The sequence below is a fragment of the Oryzias latipes genome, chromosome 20 (assembly GCF_053564925.1).
Source record: "Oryzias latipes strain Hd-rR chromosome 20, Olatipes_Hd-rR_3.1".
Classification (NCBI taxonomy): domain Eukaryota; kingdom Metazoa; phylum Chordata; class Actinopteri; order Beloniformes; family Adrianichthyidae; genus Oryzias; species Oryzias latipes.
The window spans coordinates 28,393,067-28,412,498 of NC_136256.1; the positions used below are offsets into that span (position 1 = coordinate 28,393,067).

At 47.9% G+C, this 19,432-nt stretch overlaps 1 protein-coding gene across 9 annotated transcripts in view; it reads left to right on the forward strand.

The window, feature by feature from the left end:
- drosha (drosha ribonuclease III) overlaps window positions 1-19,432 on the forward strand; it is a 99,866-nt gene that overhangs the window by 75,991 nt on the left and 4,443 nt on the right. For 8 of the 9 annotated variants that reach the window (XM_078938599.1, XM_078938595.1, XM_078938594.1 and 5 more), the window contains 8 exons: window positions 1,235-1,392; window positions 4,551-4,656; window positions 6,896-7,037; window positions 8,106-8,188; window positions 9,424-9,527; window positions 11,858-11,950; window positions 12,226-12,272; window positions 18,851-19,139. In XM_078938599.1, coding sequence (XP_078794725.1) covers window positions 1,235-1,392; window positions 4,551-4,656; window positions 6,896-7,037; window positions 8,106-8,188; window positions 9,424-9,527; window positions 11,858-11,950; window positions 12,226-12,272; window positions 18,851-18,981 — 864 coding nt within the window. In that variant the 3' untranslated portion in view covers window positions 18,982-19,139. Of the gene's footprint in view, window positions 1-1,234; window positions 1,393-4,550; window positions 4,657-6,895; window positions 7,038-8,105; window positions 8,189-9,423; window positions 9,528-11,857; window positions 11,951-12,225; window positions 12,273-18,850; window positions 19,140-19,432 lie in introns of those variants that run through there. The other variant, XR_013652168.1, reaches the window with a different exon arrangement.

Here is a 19,432-nt window from a genome sequence, read left to right on the forward strand (position 1 = left end):
GTCTCCACGGTCCGGACAACCCAAAATCCACAGCACCCATACAGCTAAACTGTGAAAAGGGGTGCATGTGACTACGGTCTTAGTCCAGGGGTGGGCTCGGGGGGGGGCACAAAGGGTTCTAACAGTTGATAGACGGGCCGGACCAAGAGCAGATGTGTGCAGTGTTTTGGTAATCCAACCATAACATGGAATCTGGAGGAAAACCTGCTTCAACTTTTCTTGAAAATTATCTCATGTATTTTTTAAAACGGAACACTTTTTATGTCAAAACTGTGACTTTTGTTCTCTTTTTTACTAAAATCACAAATTAGAGAAATGCTGCGTTCATGTGATGCTGGAATGATCAGAAAAATCCCTTTCCAACTCAGAAAACACATGAACTTCAGAAAAACAACAAATCTTTGGACACCACATGAATGCAGAATAACTTGCTGCACCCACATAGAGGTCAGTATATGTGTAGAGCGCCATCTATGGGGAGACTCCACATTCAGAGGGAAAATAAAACATTAATAATGAATATCAGTATAATTTATTCCAGTTTGGCAGGCCAGATTTAATTGTTTAACAGGCCGCGTATAGCTCCCGGGCCTGAGTCCAGGAGGAAATGATCTGGACTGTGCAGGTGTGTCCTTCTGCCCCTCCCCTACCTGAGGACAACACCATCAGCCCAACGGAAAGCAGCGTTTAAACGACGGCGCCCCAGCGTTTCTTCTTCCAGCCTTTAAAGAGCCAAACTTTCCAATCAAAAGCAGGTTTTAATCAATCTTTTTTAGGGATTTTTCCAATCTCTTGCTGAACATTTTCCTCTCAGTCTTTGGTTCTTTGTTGCATTTTCCAGCTTTCCATGAATCCGAGTCTTCATGCTCGGAGTCCTTCGTATTTACATAATGGTATGAAACTTCCCTGCAGTGCTGTAATCTGTCGGAATGATGGATTGCTTTCAGACTTTGTCAACAGTAAAAAATAAAAACGCTAATGTCTGACTTCCATCGGCTTTTTGTCTTTAAGGGAAGCCGTTGTATGAATGTATAATTCAGAGTCCATTAAAAAGTGCAAAACAGGAAAATCTTTCTATTTACTGACATTATACCAATATTCTCCCCAAATGTAACTGGAGGATTTTATCTAAAGAGCACATCAGAAACCCTAAAGAATTCCTGCTGTTGCCCAACTGCTTTAGGGAGAACCCCTCCCCTGCTGACATGAACTCTTCCGATGCCCCTCCCCACAGGTTCAGGAGCCTCAGACCGACCGGCAGCTGATCGAGACGTCTCCGGTTCTGCAGAAGCTGACCTCCTTTGAGGATTCCATCGGCGTGTTTTTCACGCATGTGCGCCTGCTGGCCCGAGCCTTCACCCTCAGGACGGTGGGCTTCAACCACCTCACCCTGTGAGTACAGGAAGCACCAGGCGGCCTCCTCTTCCTCCCACTGCTCTCTATGGAGCTCCTCCCAGCAGCTTCATCTGGAAAGTCCTATTCAAGGTGGAAACTACGGCCCCTTGATGTGTCTTTTCCTAATCTGAGGGTTTCCTGGGCTCGAGACGCTCGAGAACGTCCAGGTCATAACCCCATTGCCTCATGGGAAATGTGGTTTAGGCTATCCAGGTTGCCAGGCGGTTTTTGATTTTTTTTTTTTTTTCTTCATCTTTCACAGCCACACGAAGCTTTGCGGCGCCACGCTTGGCTCCATCCCTGATTTTTCACTTTGCTCACAGTCTGGTTTAAACGCGTCTTCATTAAAGCAGATTTAATTAAGGCTGACGGCGCCGTACCTAAGATAACTCTGTTATTCGCTGGTGTGGTTTCCGCTGTTTTTCTCCATTAATTGCAGTATTTCACAGTGGCGCTGCACTTCTTCGACACTTGCTCTGGAAATTCATTTCCTTCCTCCCTCGCTGGCGCCTGTTATGACATTTCTTCAATAGTCAGGAAAGTTGCAAACTTCTGGAGAGGCGACTTAAATTGATTGGACAGAGAAGGCTTTGGTTTGTTAACAAACAGGCAGCTCCAGTGTCTTAAAAAAGGCTTTTTTTATTTTATTTTTTATAACCTGGGCTTCACTAATGAGATTGTTCACTCTGGTCTGGGGGGTTGGCGTGGGGGCCTCTGATTGTGGGTTATAGTTGCTCCTGAGCTTTTCAGCTCAACACCAGTGAGTTTGACAGCTAAAGCAAATTAGCCTTGGCAGCGCATGTTTGGCATCTTATTGGCGAGCCTCACTCTGTAATTGCTTGCTGAGGTTTGCCACAAGGATATGCGGGCGCGTGCACTTCACTTCACTTCACGCGTGTGACGGACTCCTACACTAATCCATCACTCTAAATGTCAGGAGCTCCTCCTGGTCCAGGGTCAGGGAGTCAGGGGTTTGTCTCCTGACTTTCAGGAGTGCTCACAAGCGAAGAATCCCGACTGCATTTGAACTCGGCGTCTACAGAGTGATCCAGAGCTGGGACGCTGGAGGAGTGAAAGCCATGTTCTGGGGACTGTTTTTGGATTTGACAGATTTTGTACCCCTGCCTTCGCCCACGAGTGACCAGGATAGGCTCCAGCAGCCCCGTGACCCCGAAAGACACAAAACTGGTTTAGAAGATGGATGAATTCATTAAGAACCCGGACCCAAATTACTGACTTGAGACCTGCAGCCCACTTGGACCAAAGGTCACAGCAAAGTAGGTCGCTCTGTCACGATGGAGAGACGAAGGGGTCTGCAGAGGAGGAGACTGGACAGAAGTTTGAGAAGAAACTGAAGACAAGGTGACCTTGAAGCAGCTGGAACCATCAGACAGGAGGCCTGAAGAAACCTCTTCTTCTTTCATTGCTGTTCATTTCATGCTTTACTCTTTTATTCTTTGGAGGTGTGACCAACACGATGGCATTTCTGTGTAAGGTGGTGGTGCTTGATGCCTAAATGTGTTCAATCATTGAGCGCGTGCTATGCAGCAGCAGAAGAGCTGCACGGACGCACAACCTTCTCTGAAGAAGCATGCTTTCAGAAGCATGCAGTTCAGGCAGCTGCAGGTCCGTCCTCTGAGAGCGTTTGTATGAAACAAGAACACCGTTTCCCCCAGAAGCTGCGGGAAAATGTTTGTGATAATCGCCGTTCTTCCCTCTTTTGCAGCCGGTCGGTCGCTGCCTCCTCAGAAGAGCCTTTTAGATCAAAGTCAAAGGCTCCACACTTTACTTCAATCTCTCCCTGCTTGCTGCAGCATTGTGCCTCGGCTGTTAGAGGGAATTAGAGGAGGGGGGGCTCTTTATGGCGTCCCACACAGGAGCACACTCCTGCCTGACCTGCCCCATCTCGTCTTTTTGGCTCCTGCTGGATTTGTAATTACCTCACTTCTGCTCTGCATCTGCTCTCTGGTTGAAAATGGCCTGTTTGGTAAATATGGGGAGTTTCTGCCTCAACACATGTTCAGTTGTCAGCTGCATGCACCCCCCAGCTGATGAGTTTCCCCCTCAGACAAGCTGATGGACAGAGCCTTCTTAACACATTTGCTTTGTTTTTCTGTACATGTTTACCGTCTGTCAGACAGAGCTGAAGACCTGTAACAGTTCCTCTGTGTGTTTGCATCTCCACACAACAGTTAACTAAGGCTAAGGCTCTTTTTTCAGCTTTTTAAATCAGGCATTTAAATAAAATCTCTTACATTTATGCCAATCTTCCTTTTCGAGCTGAAAAACCTTCTTTATTGGGGCTGTAAGGACGTTAAAGATCCACCTTAACGTTTGCATTACCTGCGTCATCAGAACTTCTTTAACTGACACGTGTCTATGGAAGGTTCTCTGATGCGTTCAAGGTCATCATGGTCAAAGCTGTTCTTCATCAGCGCTGCAGATGTGCAGAAATGGACCGATCAGAGTGAGAATTCAGGCTCACCTCTTACCCAGAACCAGAACCAACAGAATTTGGGCCGGCTTTATATAACAGAAAAACAGTTTTTGGAAGCTGTTGGGTTGAGCAGAACCAGAACAATAGAACGGGCATCTGACCAAGAAGGGGTTGAAGCTGAAGCTCTCAATTTAAAGTTCTGCAAGACCTTTGAGGAGGGGGGGGGGGGGGGTGTCTAAAATTAGAATGTAGCTGGGACTATTTCTGTGTGAAAGTCTCTCAATCAGAAGATCTCAGTCTCACGTCTCCAGTCGGATTCTTCAGGATCTACGACGACATCCTGTTCCACCAACTCTTACCACGGACATGAAACATGAGGCGGCGAGCCTCCTTTCTTCTGGCTCCATCCTCTGCCCCCCCCGTCTCCTCCGGAGGAGCTGTGGAGGACACGTGTCCTGCTGCTCCACATACCCTGCCAGCCTGGCACCGCACCAGCCCACATCTGCAGTGCTAATCTATAATTCTGTTTAATTAATGACCATTACACCAGCAGCGTTTGCGTGCCCCCGCCCTCACCGCGCCGCCTGATACTGTGTTGGGGCTCTGACGGCGCCCCCTGCAGTTCTGCTCCTCCTGAGTTTGATGCATCCTGAGATGATGACGCGGCGTTCGATGATGACGCCATCAGGCTAACCCCCCCCCTCCTGTCCTTTTCCAGAGGCCACAACCAGAGGATGGAGTTCCTGGGAGACTCCATCATGCAGCTGGTTGCTACTGAATATCTCTTCATCCACTTCCCAGACCATCATGAAGGACATTTGACGGTAAGATCAAACCTCCGTTTGGCCCGGTTCAGACGCTCCCGGCTCGGATCGGCCTGCATTTGATAACAGTTAGAGATGAAGTGTTGGGTCGGGCTCTCATCTCTGAAAAGGCTTGTTGTGTTTGAGAGATCTCGTCTGGGCCGATCTGAGCAGAAAGTAACGAAGAAAAGTCTGACAGAAGGTCAGATCAGACCACCAATCACCAGAAGAGAACGTCTCAATGAGCTGGAGAGTAGCTTCGGTCAGACAGGATTTAGTTTTAACCACATGAAGCAGCTGTCAATCAAATGAGACGGTGTTCATAACAGTTTTAGCTGAACCTGGAAGCAGAAATGTTGTCCTGAAGGTTATCCAATCACAAGCGAGGAAACAAAAATGCCAAATGTTTCTGCAGTTTTGGTCTGTAACGTTGATCATAGAAAAACTTGAACTTATCTTTAACGTTAAAGACAGAATGAAAACAAAGAATCCAGGAAATCACATGGATTATAAAGAATTCAGTTGTATAAATAAGGATTTGGTCAAAAACAGAAGTTCAGCTCAATACTTTGTAACTCTGGTTGAGAATAGCAGATAAATACTGTATATGGCAGCATGTTCTGATCATCTAAGCTACAAATGAGAAACATTTAAGTGTGTTTATGTCTCTGAAAAAGAAAAGAAGCTTTTGTCTTTATTTCATCCTTTTTATTTCATAATTTGACTCCAGCAGTTAAATAACCTCCTTTAAACCCCGACTTTTTTCTTTCTCTGAAATATAAATCCAATAAATGACTGAAAAAAAAAAGCTTTTAAACACGATTTGGACGTAAATTCACACAGACAACAATATTTCTTTTATTTGTATAACCTACCGTAATATGTTGCTTAAGAGTTTTATAAGTTAGAGATCTATAGGATCTAACTCTATACAAGATCACAAAAGATGTGGAGGTTTCTCTTGAACATATTCCAAAGAATTTCTTTAGGTTAGATGAGACGAGCTTTCATTTCTACATCACAGGCCTTCATGGTATCAGTGAAGCGTCAAAGCTATTCATTTAAGATCCATTCATTATTTCATAAACACATTTGGATCCAGACTTCTTACTTTTCTGCACTTTGATCAACAAACAACAAACCAGCTCTGAGAACAAACAAACGAGCGATTTTTAGATGCTATGAAGATGGACGAGTAAAAGCTCTGAGCTGCTGGGAGGGAGACCAGCCCCCCCCCTTCATGTCTCAGCGGGCAAAAATGACCCACTCTCCATTGACTCTCATATTAAAACAGAAATGACCCTAAAAAACTCTCTTCATGTTGGTTCTCTTCATGAGCACTGTGATGGTGGGGGGGTCGGATTTGACTGCAGAATCCTCTGCTGTGCCGGAGCGGCCAGCATCCTTCCGGTTGAGAGCTCTTCACAGAGGATGGAAGCTCAGAGAGGAGGCGTGATGCTGACCCGTTTGCCGGTAAACACTCAGCCAGGATCAGAGGTCCTTAGTGTCCTGTTTAAAGCCAGCCTTCCTGAAAGCTCCGCTCTGAAGGGAAAACTCCGGGAAAGGAAGAGTAAAGAGACCCCCCCCCCCCCCCATGTTGGGGTGCGACAGTGATATCAATGCAGGCTGAGATCTGGGCTTCTGCTTTCACCTGTTTACGTCGGAAGAAGCTGCATGTTTGCTTTGGTGCTCATGGGGACATTTTCCTCCATTAGTCTGTAACCCCCCCCCCCCCCCCCCCCTGCTCTGGTGTGTGATGGGTATTGTCATGAGACAGAATTGTTCATCGGTTTTCAATCAAAACACGTCTTTGTCTGCCTCTTTTTCCCCTGTCAGCCGTCTGTAAAATGAAGCGTTGAACCTGCTCGGCTTTCATGACGGCTCCAAAACACTTTGAAGGTGCACTTCCTGCGGCCATCAGACGGCGTTCGCAGCCCGCCGATGGGAGTGCGAGCGCTCGGGCCTGCAGGGACCTACCAGCCTTAAAATCTCTGCAGCTGCACAGACGTCACTCCCGTAAAAGCCTCCACTCAGAGAGTGCAGCGGTCCCGAGAGTCAGGGGTGGGGGGTGGGGGGGGGGGGGGGTTGAAATGGATTTCTGTTTTTGGAAAACGGCCTATTCAACTGTGTTTGATTACAGTTCCACAGTCTGGCATGCTGTGGGGCCTCCACTGTAATAGGAAGCATTTCTGTTGACATGCAATGTCCTTTTCTTACGCCACAACGTTGACGCCTGACTCCGCCCCCTCTCTGTCTGCAGCTCCTCCGCAGCTCTCTGGTCAACAACCGCACACAGGCCAAGGTGGCAGAGGAGCTGGGCATGCAGGAGTTTGCCATCACCAACGACAAAACCAAGCGACCCGTGGCGCTGCGGACCAAGACTCTGGCGGATTTACTGGAGTGTACGTCCAGACCGGTGTCCCCGTGCACCACACTCTTCACCGACCTGCTGTCTGGTGTGGCTGTGACTCTGCTGTCTGTAGACAACAGGAAATACTATGATTGAGATGAGAAGATGTGAAAGTAACCAGGATCAAAAAAAGGCAGGGTTGAATGCTATATCACTGAATGAAAATGAAACTTAAAGGGTAATAATTGGAAAAAGAAGTCCAACAGCGAAACAACACTCGGGTTCAGATCCAATCAGTCCAATACTTACAATATTAGTACATTAGCTACATTACTATCCCTCACAGAGACCCCAAGAAGGCCAGGTTCTTTGTCCTGCTAGTTCTGTTCTCAAGTCACGACCACAGTAAAAGACTTGTCCCAGAGCTGGAGGCGTGATGACCCTCAGCACGTGACGACCAAGCTGGAGGGCTTTCAACAAACCCACAGCAGTCTGTTGCTTCTCGCCACGGCCAACTCCAGAGCGAGACAGTCCAGCCCCTGCTGAGGAGCAAGTTTTCAGATTCCACACAGTGCATGAAGGGAGGCCCAACTATCTCCAGCTGGTGCCGCTCAGCCTCCCCCACGAGCTCCTTCCCACTCAGTTAGTGGAGGTTTCACGTCCTGATGGTCAGACGCCATCTCCGTGGGTTGAGAAGGTGGACACACATTTTCGCCTTCGTATAGGTGGACATGTGTGCTGTTTTGTAGATGCGTGTGGTTGTATTGGTGTGTGTTTATTACTTTTAGTTGTGTGTGGACGTGTGTTTGTGTAATGTGTGTTGTCTGGTCCAAAACTTGAAAAACTGTACATAAATGAGGTTAAGTTTCAAACACAGGAGGAGTTTTTACAAATATACTACTGCTTTTCAGGTCGAGTGAATGACAAAAACTCACATTAACAATAGAAACTGTCAAAAGGCAAGAGGGCTCAAATAATCTGTGTTCAGCTGCTGGACAGGACACACAGTAGACCCCCCCCCCCCCCCCCCCCCCCCCCCCCCCCAGAAGGCTGGTTATGCTGTGAGGCAGCAGTGATTGTCAGGCATCATTTTTATAAGTGCTCTCTTTTGTTGTTGCAGCTTTCATCGCCGCTCTCTACATCGACAAAGATCTGGAGTACGTTCACACCTTCATGAACGTGTGCTTCTTCCCTCGGCTGAAGGTGAGCACCTATTGATGACTAGTCCCCACTTGCACCTTGATCAATGAGTCGCTGAGCAAAGCACATGAAGAAGAGAAAAGGTGCGAGCAGACGATGAGGAGGGAGCTAATGGCCGAGCCCTAATCGATGCAGGCCCTCAAGTGGTACTTGGCTCTTGAATGGCTCTCTGTACAGCAGCTTGGCCTGCTATTTTAGACGTCTTTAATGGAAAAAGCAGCCGCTCAGAGACGGGCGTCGCCGCGTTAATGTTGTTCGCCGCAGCTTCGCCATTGACCGAAGAAGTGCTGCTCAAGTAGAAAGTCAGAGCTCCTGTGGTCAGATGTGAAAATTGAAGAGAGGCTTTTTATCCTCAAGTGTCCAAGTCCAGATTTGGAGAGAAGAGCTGCTTTCTAACTATCACACACACGCACACACACACACACACACACACCCACACACACACACACACACAGCATGGACCTCTCCTTGTGAAGCTGCTGCTCCGGTCTGATATGCCATGCTAATTGCTGTCTTGGTGCTCCTCTCCAGGGAGACTCCCCAACTCTGGAGGAGCTGAGCTTTGTGTCATGGTCGCTGCAAGAGCGCACCTCATTTCCACTTCCAAGAGAGAAGTTGTGAAGCAGCCGGCGCGTCTGCTCGCTGCCTTCTGGAAGCTCCAGTGTCCCACGCTGCGCTGCTTCATTTCAGTTCCATGGAAACAGTCAGAATCAGGGACATGAGCGCTGCCGTCCTCTGTTTCAGGGGTCCGCACCGATGCGTCCGGCATCCCTTAACACATCGTGCCGGCGGACCCCCCCAGAGACGGGGGAAGTGGAATGGAGGGCAAAGGGAGGCAAAGCACAGAAGCAAAAAGAGTAGAGATGGAGGGGTGGAAGCAGTAAAGCGAGAGTGGGGAAGCGCAGGCAGCAGAGGCACTCTTTGTAGAAAATTAATAGGAGCAGACAGTTCTGGATTCAAAGTCTGCCTTTTTATGACAGGCCTGCTTCCCCGTTAATGGAGGGGCTTTTAGAAGTCCCTGCTGGATAAGAGAAATGTATCAGGGCTGCACACCTGGGAGACTCCCAGACGCTTTATTTCTGGCCTGGGATTGGCTTTTGTCTTAAGTAGCCTGTGATTTGTACTCCACATGATGGAGAGCAAATAAGTCGGGCCAAAAGGAGCGCGTAAAAGCGTGGAGAAGAGTGAAATAAAAGCATCGGCGAGCCCCGAGGAAAAATGATGTTTCTGTGCTGCAGGAGTTCATTCTGAACCAGGACTGGAACGACCCCAAATCGCAGCTGCAGCAGTGCTGTTTGACCCTGAGGACCGAGGGCAAGGAGCCCGACATCCCCCTCTACAAGTAAGAGCCGCTGCTACCCGCTATGTTGAGGTGGAACCGGGATTTATCAACAGGACAGTTATCTCTACATGAGTACGAGTAGACTCAAACATCCCCTCATCTGTTATTTACACTACAGTCTCTGCACCGAAAGGGACGCAACTGCATGCTCTGAAAATGAACTCATAAACGCTTTTTGGAATTGGAATACGTTTATGTGAAGCAATCAAAAAATGTAAAGAAGACAAAAAAAATATGTATCTATACATTGAAAAATGAAACTTAGATTGGAAAATGAAATGATCACAAAGTAAAAAAATTAATAAAAATCAAAAGTAAAAGAGGAAAAAGAAACAAACCGATATATGTGAAAACAGGAAGTACCTGCTGGCTCCATAGCCCAAAATCGCGTTGACGTTTCCAGAGAAATACCCAGCTGTCACTCATTCTATTGGTCAAAAGAACCATTCTTGATCGGAAACCTTTGTTCTCAACAATCCTCCAGGTTTTTGTCATATTTTTTCTGTCGTTCAAGTCATAAACCGACCAATCCGACGTCTCAATAAAAGTAGGTGGAGCCTGCTGTCCCCCACGTCCAACGTTCAAAAAACCTTTGACAGATTTCCTGAAGCTCTGCTTTCAAGTGGTAGGGGTGTGGCCTTCCAACAAGCTCACTCCTGAATGGTGAGAGTGGTTGCCATAGAAACGCGGACCAAAAAAACGACAACCCCCAAACCAAACCAATCACTGCTCACTGACAAAGTCTGGCTCCAACATGGCGACGTCCGAAGTGTGAGAGACGGCCTTCTTTTGGGTGGAGTCAGTCCAGTTCTGTGATACAGTCAGTGTTTCGTACAAATGTCAATAATGCTATTCTAATTACTCCTAATCAAACATGGACATATGTAACAAATAGAATTTGATCTATGAAAGTTAGTGGGAGGAAGCAAATGTCTAATATAACCCCACCCACTTTATGTTTATGATTTACAGCAAAAATAACAGTAAAGCCTGAAAGTTCCTGTCATCTGCTGGAATAAAAATGACATTTCTGAAGGAAAAAGTCCATTCCTAGTGTGACTGACAACCATCTAACCGTGTGTGACCTCCTCCTGCATTCATTGTGTTCTGTAGTCAAGTCAAATTCCACCACAGTAAAGAGGGATTGTTAAACTGTCCTTCTTTTATTCTTTGTATTTTTTGTGGCTTCTGTTCTTCCGCTTTGGTCCCTCTTTGATTCTTTAATCTGTTTTCTGTCGGCGTCCTGCCTTTTTTTTTTAACGATGTGCTGTTCCTCTCCAGCATAAACACGTTTGTCCCTGAAAGGCTCTCCATCCCGACCTGAGCTCCTCCTCTCGGAGAGGTCGAGCGTAACGCGCGCTTTAAGCACATTCGGAGGGAAAAACATGGCGCCTCTGAGCATCAGCAGCGGCTGTGTAAAAGTCTGGCTCGTTGTCGTGAACATGTCCAGAGAGACCTCGTGTTTGGCAAAAAGTCAAAGAGCATCTCTGGATGGACTGCTTCTGAGCCGCTCGCTGTGGTGTGTTGGTCGCCATGGTAACTGACAGTTTTTCTATCCGCAAAAGACCAAAAAAAAAGGAGGTCATCCGGAGGCATTATGGCGGTTGGAGGTTTTTGTTCATGGTTAACTCCCTGGCCTGGTGTTTGTTCCTGCTTTTCTCCTCTTCGACTATCATCTGTTTATTTATGGAGGAGCAGAGCAGCTTTCATCGGGTTACCTGTGGTGGAGAGCTGTGACCCCACGGAGCGACCTTCCATCTGGAATCTGGAAGTGTCATAACAGGAAAACGCTTCCATCACTTCCTGCATCGTCACGTCAGCGTTTGGACAAAGTGACGCTCTGGTGTTTGCTTGTAAGTGAGAGGACTCTGCATTATTGATGGAGTGTCATAAGTGACCACCGAGCATAAAAAATGGATGGCTCTCCTGAAATAAGTAAATTGTCTTTGAATAATTTAGCGGAGTCACAGCTGGAGGCGGGGCCGTTTCTGCAGATGTCAGCATGACGGACAGCGGTCTGGAATCGGTTGTTTTTCTTTGCTCTAAAGTTGATCTGTTAATGAGCAGAGACGCACAGACACCTTTGGATTTCCCTCCTTGTTGCTCCTCTAGTGCGCCACAGCGTCATCGTTTATCCTGCTGTCTGCAGATGAGTGTGTGTGTGGGGGGGGGACTGTGGGAGGCTTTAAAATTCGTCACCCCCCCACCCTCGGACGGCCTCCTGGCGTTTTGCTGTAACTGAAAACCCCGTCTCTGACCGTCCACGTCCTCTTTGGAGCTTTATGTGCTTTATTTCTCAATGTGCCCCCCTCCCTCGTGTACATTTGCAGGACCCTTCAGACGGTGGGGCCCTCGCACGCCCGCACGTACACGGTGGCGGTCTACTTTAAGGGGGAGCGCATCGGCTGTGGCAAAGGCCCGAGGTGAGTGAGCCTGCAGGAGGCGCTGTGCTGGGGAGTCACTCTATATTTGATGATATGTGTTCCATGGGGGGGTACTGCACACTTTTTTGTAAAGAAGGGGCCTTTCATTGGGGGGGGGGGGGGGGGGGGGGGGGGCCTTTGACGACTCACTTTTTTTGCGTTTCTGAGACTTAAGCCCCGCCCTCCTCAGCTTCACGAAGAAGCTCCAGTCTGGGAAGCCCCCAGGTTCCTCTGAGGGGGGGGTTTCTAAAAATGTCTCCATTTCTCTGTTCCAGTATCCAGCAGGCAGAAATGGGGGCCGCGATGGACGCACTGGAAAAATGTGAGTATCACACCTGAAGCCATGAATGCACAGGTCCTTTGTGAAGCCCCGCCCACTCAACAGCGTGATCTCATGCAGTGATCGTACCTGAAACTGGAAAAGCTTTCCTGCAGAGTGGAACCTTGTTTGCCCCCCCCCCCCCCCCCCCCCCTTATAGAAGGCATTTGTATTATCAAAGCTAGTTCTCTTAACCCCACACCACCACCACCCAGTGCACCCTCCCCATCTTCCTTCTTTTCTCCTCCCCTAATTCTTCCCAGTTCATCTCCTCAGTGCCCCCCCCACCACCCGTCATCATGATTGATAGATGCTCATTGCTGGTAAATGAACCCCCTCCCCCTCATAAATTGCTGTTTCATGTGACTGGATTAGCGATGCCTTTTCAAAGGTCACTTCATTAAACTTCGGTTTTGCAGGGGGGTGGGGGGTCTCAGCACCTCACTGTCATGGGTGTGCGGGGGGGGGTTCTGACCGTCTGTGAGTGTAGACACACACGCACACATTTTACCTTTGATGCTGAAGATCAAGCAGGAAGTGTATTTTTAAGAAACCGGGCTGTGGAATCGAACCTTTCCGTCCCAGGGCACATAACGTGGCGTCAGACCACCGAGCTGATGCTCAAGGGGCGATTTGGACTTTAAATCTTCGTTTTCCTGCAGCTCCTGATCATCAGTAAGCTCAGCTTTTAGCTGCAGAAGAACCGCAGACGTTCATGAGAACATGAGCAGACGCTCAGGCAGAGGAGCAGGAACCTTCATGTTGGGACTGGACCTGAGGGCTTCTGTCATCCTCACAGCTGTTCCTCACGGTTCTGATGGATCATCTTGTGCCAACGTGAAGGAACGGGTTTGTGGCGTGCCGCAGAAGCCACGCCCTCTGCTCTTGGAGTCACATGGTCTCCAGTGTGGATGTCAAAGGCCCGGCTTCATTTGTCGACATAGTGGGAGTAATCGGGGACATTCGCCTGGGTGTCATGTAATTCCTCATCGATTATCTCATTGGGCCGGGGATCGGGCGGCGGCGGTGGCGGCGGCGGGGCTCCTGTTCCGCCTGCTGGTGTTGGGCTGTGATGGAGAACGTGTCAGGATTCATTTCCATGTTTTATTTAAAGCCTGCTGCAGTTCCAGCTTTGAGCTTTTCCTGGCTGACAGGCTCTGCGGCTGCAGCCATGTCAGGGAGGTGAAAGACACGGCTGTGTTCAGTCAGACAGCTCATTAAAGACACCCGGCCCGTGTTTGCCGCGCGTGCTGTCTGCAGCCCATCCGCTGGTGGCTCGGGCTGCTTCACATTTCATTATGGGATGGCGCTGCGTTTTGACAGTCTCCTGCCTGTATCTGTCAGCGCAGGATTAAATGTTAACCAGGCCTGGACCGGGAGAAACACGAGTGCAAACAACCCGGGAGGAGCAGGCCGGACAAGTCGACGGGAGGGGGGGCCCCCACCTGTATGCCCTCCCAGGTTCAAGGGGTGTGAAAAATGCGCCGCTCTGTCTCCTGCACGGCGTGATGTGAATGGTCATGCATTCAGGACTCTCACTTGTAAAGCGTTAACGTCGGTGTCTTATAACGCCGTTAATCCAACGCTCGCCCCCCCATAATGAGATGAAACCCGGCCCTTCAGCTGCTCCGTGCGCGGGTATCACCGTGGCCCCTCCCTCCTCTGCAGAGTTCCAACATAAATGGCGCTTCAAGCAACTTACCATTATGCATGGAGGTTCCTGTGCGACCATCAGTCGAGAGTGAGCGCATCCACGACGAGGTCGCGGGGGAATCGACCTCCGGTTCACTGTGAGCCAGCCAAAGGTCAAAGAAAACAGATGATTTAACGTGTCTGTGTGGTTTACTCTCCAAAGGCAGGAAGCTGCAAAACTTTTGTCTTGCTTGGGTAGCTAAAATATTAACTGATGATGTCACATTTTTCTTCAATTTAATTGAACTTTGTTTTCTTTGCTTGATAAAACTTCAGGGAGCTATTTATTGACCTTATATACGACACGCTGCAACGAGAAGCTCCAGTGTTTTCTTTTGGTTTCAAGTTTTCACAAAGAGATTTCATTTACGTGGAAGTTTTACTTCATTTATTTTCAGGTAACTCTTTATTTCACTAGGAAAAAAAAACCTAATAGAAGTTGCTGCTGAGCCTGTTACTCCCTGCACTTTTAATTTGCTTTATTTCCTTTTTTCAAACAAAGTCAGCCGTTTGTTTTATTGTAAATCTCGATGCCGATATTTTTACTTCGACTGTAAATGAACACCAGCTCCAAAAATCGGTTACTCGTCGGCTGCTGATGGTCGTCCCTGAAAACAAATCAGCCTGTCTGTCCATCTCTACATCAGTGTGTGAGTAGCTCCGCCCCCCCAGAAACACCTGTTTCCTTCAGCAGGCGGATTCTCCTTTAAGAGCTGCAACAGGGACGAGAGTCAGAGCTTCTCCAGCGGGTCCTTCCGGAGTCGTCTCCCATCAGAACGGCTGCTGATTTCCATGTTTGAAAAGCAATATGTAGTTTTCCCCCTCAGTGTGGTGGAAATCCCTTTCTGCGGGACGTCATGCGTGCAGCCTCTCCGTTTTAATGGGATGCTGCTGTTATCCTGCTCTTCTCCTACTGTTGCCATAATGACAAATTAGAGTGCTGCAACCAGAAGAATACATTATCCTTTCCTCGCCACCAGCCCAACACGTGTTGTATGTAAATTGCAGGTTTGGCAGCGTTGCACAGAACACTCTTGAGCTTGAGAACATGAATAGTTTGCTGACAGACAAACCCTGCTTGGCTGCTGGTTAAAGAATGGGCTTGTTCTGGAGCCGGAGCCGCTGCCAGCGATGCTGCTGACAGAAGAGGGTAAAAATAACCGGGGTTTTTAAGTTTCCGAGCTCACTGCTGTCATGTGTTCATCACATGCTAATGAAGGGAAGCTGCTGCACATCTACCACTGAGAGGACGGAGCAGCAGATTTAGATGCAGTTTTGAAGCTACTTCTCACACATCAGAGGAGTTCTGGAACAGCTCATGAGAGGAGGGTCTGATGAGCTCAGAGGGCAGCTGCCCCTCTCTGCCCCCCCGTTAAAGGCCTTTCTAAAGCTCGCCGTCAGCGTCAGACACTCGCATGATTCAGATTAACCAGTCGGTAAAAAGCACTTCACCTTGTTTTCATAATTTCCCCTTCGTACTGCGCTTTCAAGCCTAAATTCCCGTCTTTCCCGCCTCCAGCTAGTTCAAAATTCACCGGCCCGCCCATTTAGGGGGGGGGCAGACGGTGGGAGCCCATCACGCTCTCTTGACTGGCTCTCTTTCCAGGATTTAACTTGTGGATTTTAAATGTTTGAACTGTCTGGCACCTCAGCATCTTTCAGAGCTTCTACATGTTTATCGTCCACGTTGAGTCCTGAGATCCAGAGATCAAACTCTTTAAACGGACTCGGCTTGTGACTCGGGGAGGCGGAGCCTTTTCAGCTGCAGCTCCTGAACTCTGGAAGGTTCTCGTCTTGTCTGTGAGCTCTGCCAGAACAACAACTCATCTCTTCACTCTGGTGTTTAACTGCAGTCAGCAAATCTAGAGGGCCAGCTTGTTGCTTTTGTTAATTCTATTGTTTCTTTGATGTAGGATATTGTTTAGTTATTATATTTATATTTGCACTTTATTTGCCTCTGCTTTTATAAGTGCTCTACAAACCTAAATTGATGGATACAAAGCAGTAACAAACATAGGATATTCATAGATATTTTCAGTGTAAAAATGTTATTAAAGCACATTTTTTCCCATGTGACCAAAAACACCAAATGGCTGCTATGGAGATGAAAGCAACCGAAATGCTGCCATTTAGAAAAATGTTGGGGCATTTTTAGAAATCATCAGAATGTAAATCCTGTGATGAATGATGGACGCCTGTTGACTGTCAGGTGATAAACGTTTGGCTTTAGTTTTGATGGACAGCAGCTCTTTAATCTCAGCCTTTAGGGGCCAAACACCAAACAGATTTTCTTTGCAGGTTGTCTTCTTGTTGGAAAAGTGTAGATTCAGAAGTTTTACGTGTGCCTTTTTCTAGAAGTGATAACGTTGTTGAAGCTTTAGTGACGATCTGCTGATCAGAGAAAGACTGCAGATCTTTGGCAGAACGGTCCAGTTCAGACATTTCAGGAACATGAACCAACAGATTTTTGTTCTGGTGTCTGGATGAGGAAGAGATTGCTCCTCAGCAAAGGTCAGCTGATGGCCTCAGGGTTCCTGCTTCACAAGAACATCTACCCGGATCCTGTTTTTACAAAGTACTTCATTCATGGACGTTTTTAATCGACAATGTTTGTGTATTTCTGTTGGTTTTGTGAGTCTGCATGAATGGAAACTGAAAGGAGACGTTAATGAGAGGTTAGAGTTCTCCGCATTCATCCGTCAGCGTTTCCTTCAGACTGCAGCCCCTTTATGTCCCGTTTAATGTTTAGCAGCAACGATGTCAAGAAAAACTCTGCTTCTTAGGTCGTAGGCTGTAGAGATATTCACAACCAAATGAAATTAGACCTTTTTCTTTCTAGATCTGCTTAAAAAAGCTCCTCTGGCGTGTTCTAGGTTTGTCCCCCTCATGAACCCCAACTGATCTCATAACGGTTCAGCAGACAAGGAGACTCCGGTGGTCCGTTTGCATGGTCAAGGTTGTGATGTCTTTAGGGGGTGCTACAGAGAATCCTCCATCTTACTCTGCATCCTCTGCCCTCATGTCCTCCTCCTCTACATCCATGAACCTCCTCTTTGGTCCTCCTGGAATCTCCAGCCTCAGCACCCTTTCTCCAACATCATCATTGTTCATCTCCGTCTGCTTCCCTGCATGGATCTCCAGAACATCCACCATGATCTGTTCCTCTGATGGACCCATCCTGGTCCCAAAGAGGACCTCAGCATCTTCATCTCTGCTGCCTCCAGCTCTGGATCAGAGTCTCTAAACCAACAACATGGCTGCGGTCACCACAGTCTTCTTCACCTTTCCCTTGGTCACACATCCCACCTTCAACGGCGTCAACCGTCTTCCACCTGTTCCAACCTGCTTGGACACACCTCCACTTTCTCCATACTTTTCTCTTCGTGCACAGACTTCCTCTCCAACTAACGGTTGTCCAACCTGCAGACCAGCAGCTCCGGTTCCTGCAGTTGATACACTTTGGAGCAAAGATGGATGCTGTCATGGCCGACTCGGTTCATTTCACTCTTAGTGAAATAGTTTCTGCGACTAAAGATGAAGACTATCAGTCATTGATTATTAACTATTAAAGAATAGATCGTATAGAGGTTTATCATTTTAACGAGTTTGTGTTTCGTAGATGCGCTGAGGGTATCTTTTCCCCTCGGCCAGCAGGGGGCGCTGTAGTTCAGTTTACTTCTGGCAGTGTTTTAGTGTCTGTGGCCTTCTGGAATTCCAATATCCTGAATATCAGGGTAAATTTGACTGTGATGCTCAGTAAAGACATTGCAGCTCCTGCTTCTGCGTAAAGCAGATCATCCATTATTACAGTGAAGACACGGGTCATCACAGGACGCATTAGCTCTGACAGACGGTCCTGCAGCACCGAGCTCACCAACACGCTCGGAGAATAGACTCCTGAACATCTTCTCAGGGCCGAGGCTGGTCTTAAACCTCCACATGTCACATGTTACCTCTAACATAGAAGAAACTGGTAAAGGTGTGTATGGTGCTGGTGCTCAGTGGACAGAAGAACAGGCTGGTTGGTTCTGAGCCCGGTTCTGTCTTCACTCCTCCTCTCCCGGTGGTGGAGGAGGTTCTTGGTGGTAATTTGCTTATTATTCTATTTGCATTCAGTCTGAGGAGTTTAATGAGGCGTTTTGAGGCTGTACATTATATTTTCAGTTCCTGACATTATTAAAGCTGAGGGAAGCGGCTCAGACTGGAGTCATTATACATCTGTTCACTGAAACCTGACATTTTGGAGACGAGAGGCGTTCAAGGACAGCGACTGTGGAAGCCGCTTCACCCGCCTGACCCTGACTTCTTACATATTTCTGTGTTCATTTTTAATTCATTCTAGTTCATACAATGATTGTTGCTGCCGTTGGCCTTTCAGCTGGTCGCCCTGCAGCCCCCGCCTCTTTGCCTAAACAGACAGTAGTTTGTGTCTTTGGTGGGACGTTCAGGGACTTGGTTTGCTTCTTCAGACTTGCACTGGGCTTCAGTGAGCAGGAAGCGGCTGCCAGAGCAGCCGTCATGTTGAAGGGTGAGTGGAAGCTTTGAGAGGAAGAAGTGACATGAAAGCAGGAAGAAGATCAAAGCTGCAGGAGGAACTCCTCCTTTTGTCGGATGTCTCTTTCCTGCTGCAGACCTCATGAAGAGGCTGTTGTGCTGAAACCAGACACGGCTTGTTTAATGTTTCATTACTTCCTGATTAGTGGAAAAATAATTCATCTGAAACAAAGATGTCGGCCGTTTCCCCTCCTGTGAGCTGACGCCATGCGATGCAGCGGCGGCGGTCTGAACGCAGGTGGATGTTGTCACCTGGCTGGACTCTCATCACACCTCTGTGCTTCCCGTCTTGATGGGTTCTCCTCTGTGTCCCGCCCTGCCTCTTCCCGCTCCAGATAACTTCCCACAGATGGCTCATCAGAAGCGCTTCATCGAGCGGAAATACCGACAGGAGCTGAAGGAGATGAGACGGGAGCGGGAGCGGCAGGAGAAGGAGAGCGACGAGGCGGAGGAGTGCAGGAAGTGACAGCGGTCAGGACCAGCCAAACCTGCAGCTCCTGCAACAAAGACTGGGGGGAGCCTCCGGGCCCCCCCGCCTGCTGTGTGAAGGAGTCTCACGACAGCAGGAGGTACAGAAACGACTCTGAATGGAAAACGAAAATGCTAATAAAGTTTAGGATTTTAGTTTTCATTGTTTTTCTTTGTAGTTCTCTAATAGAAAAGAGAAAGAGGGTTGAGCCAATCACACTTCACTTCCCCATCTGTCTCACATCTGCCACTCCTCCACTAATAATCAAAAATGTCATTTTTTTCCTTCATTTATTTGATGCTCTCACTAAATCTGATTGGCTGCCTAACAGATCTTAATTATAGATTGTCTAATTAACAATTTCCCGCGCTCGGTAGCCTCTGGATCCTGCTATTTAACAGCTGCAGACATATTAATAATAATCTGTCTTCGACTTGAGTCTTTTACG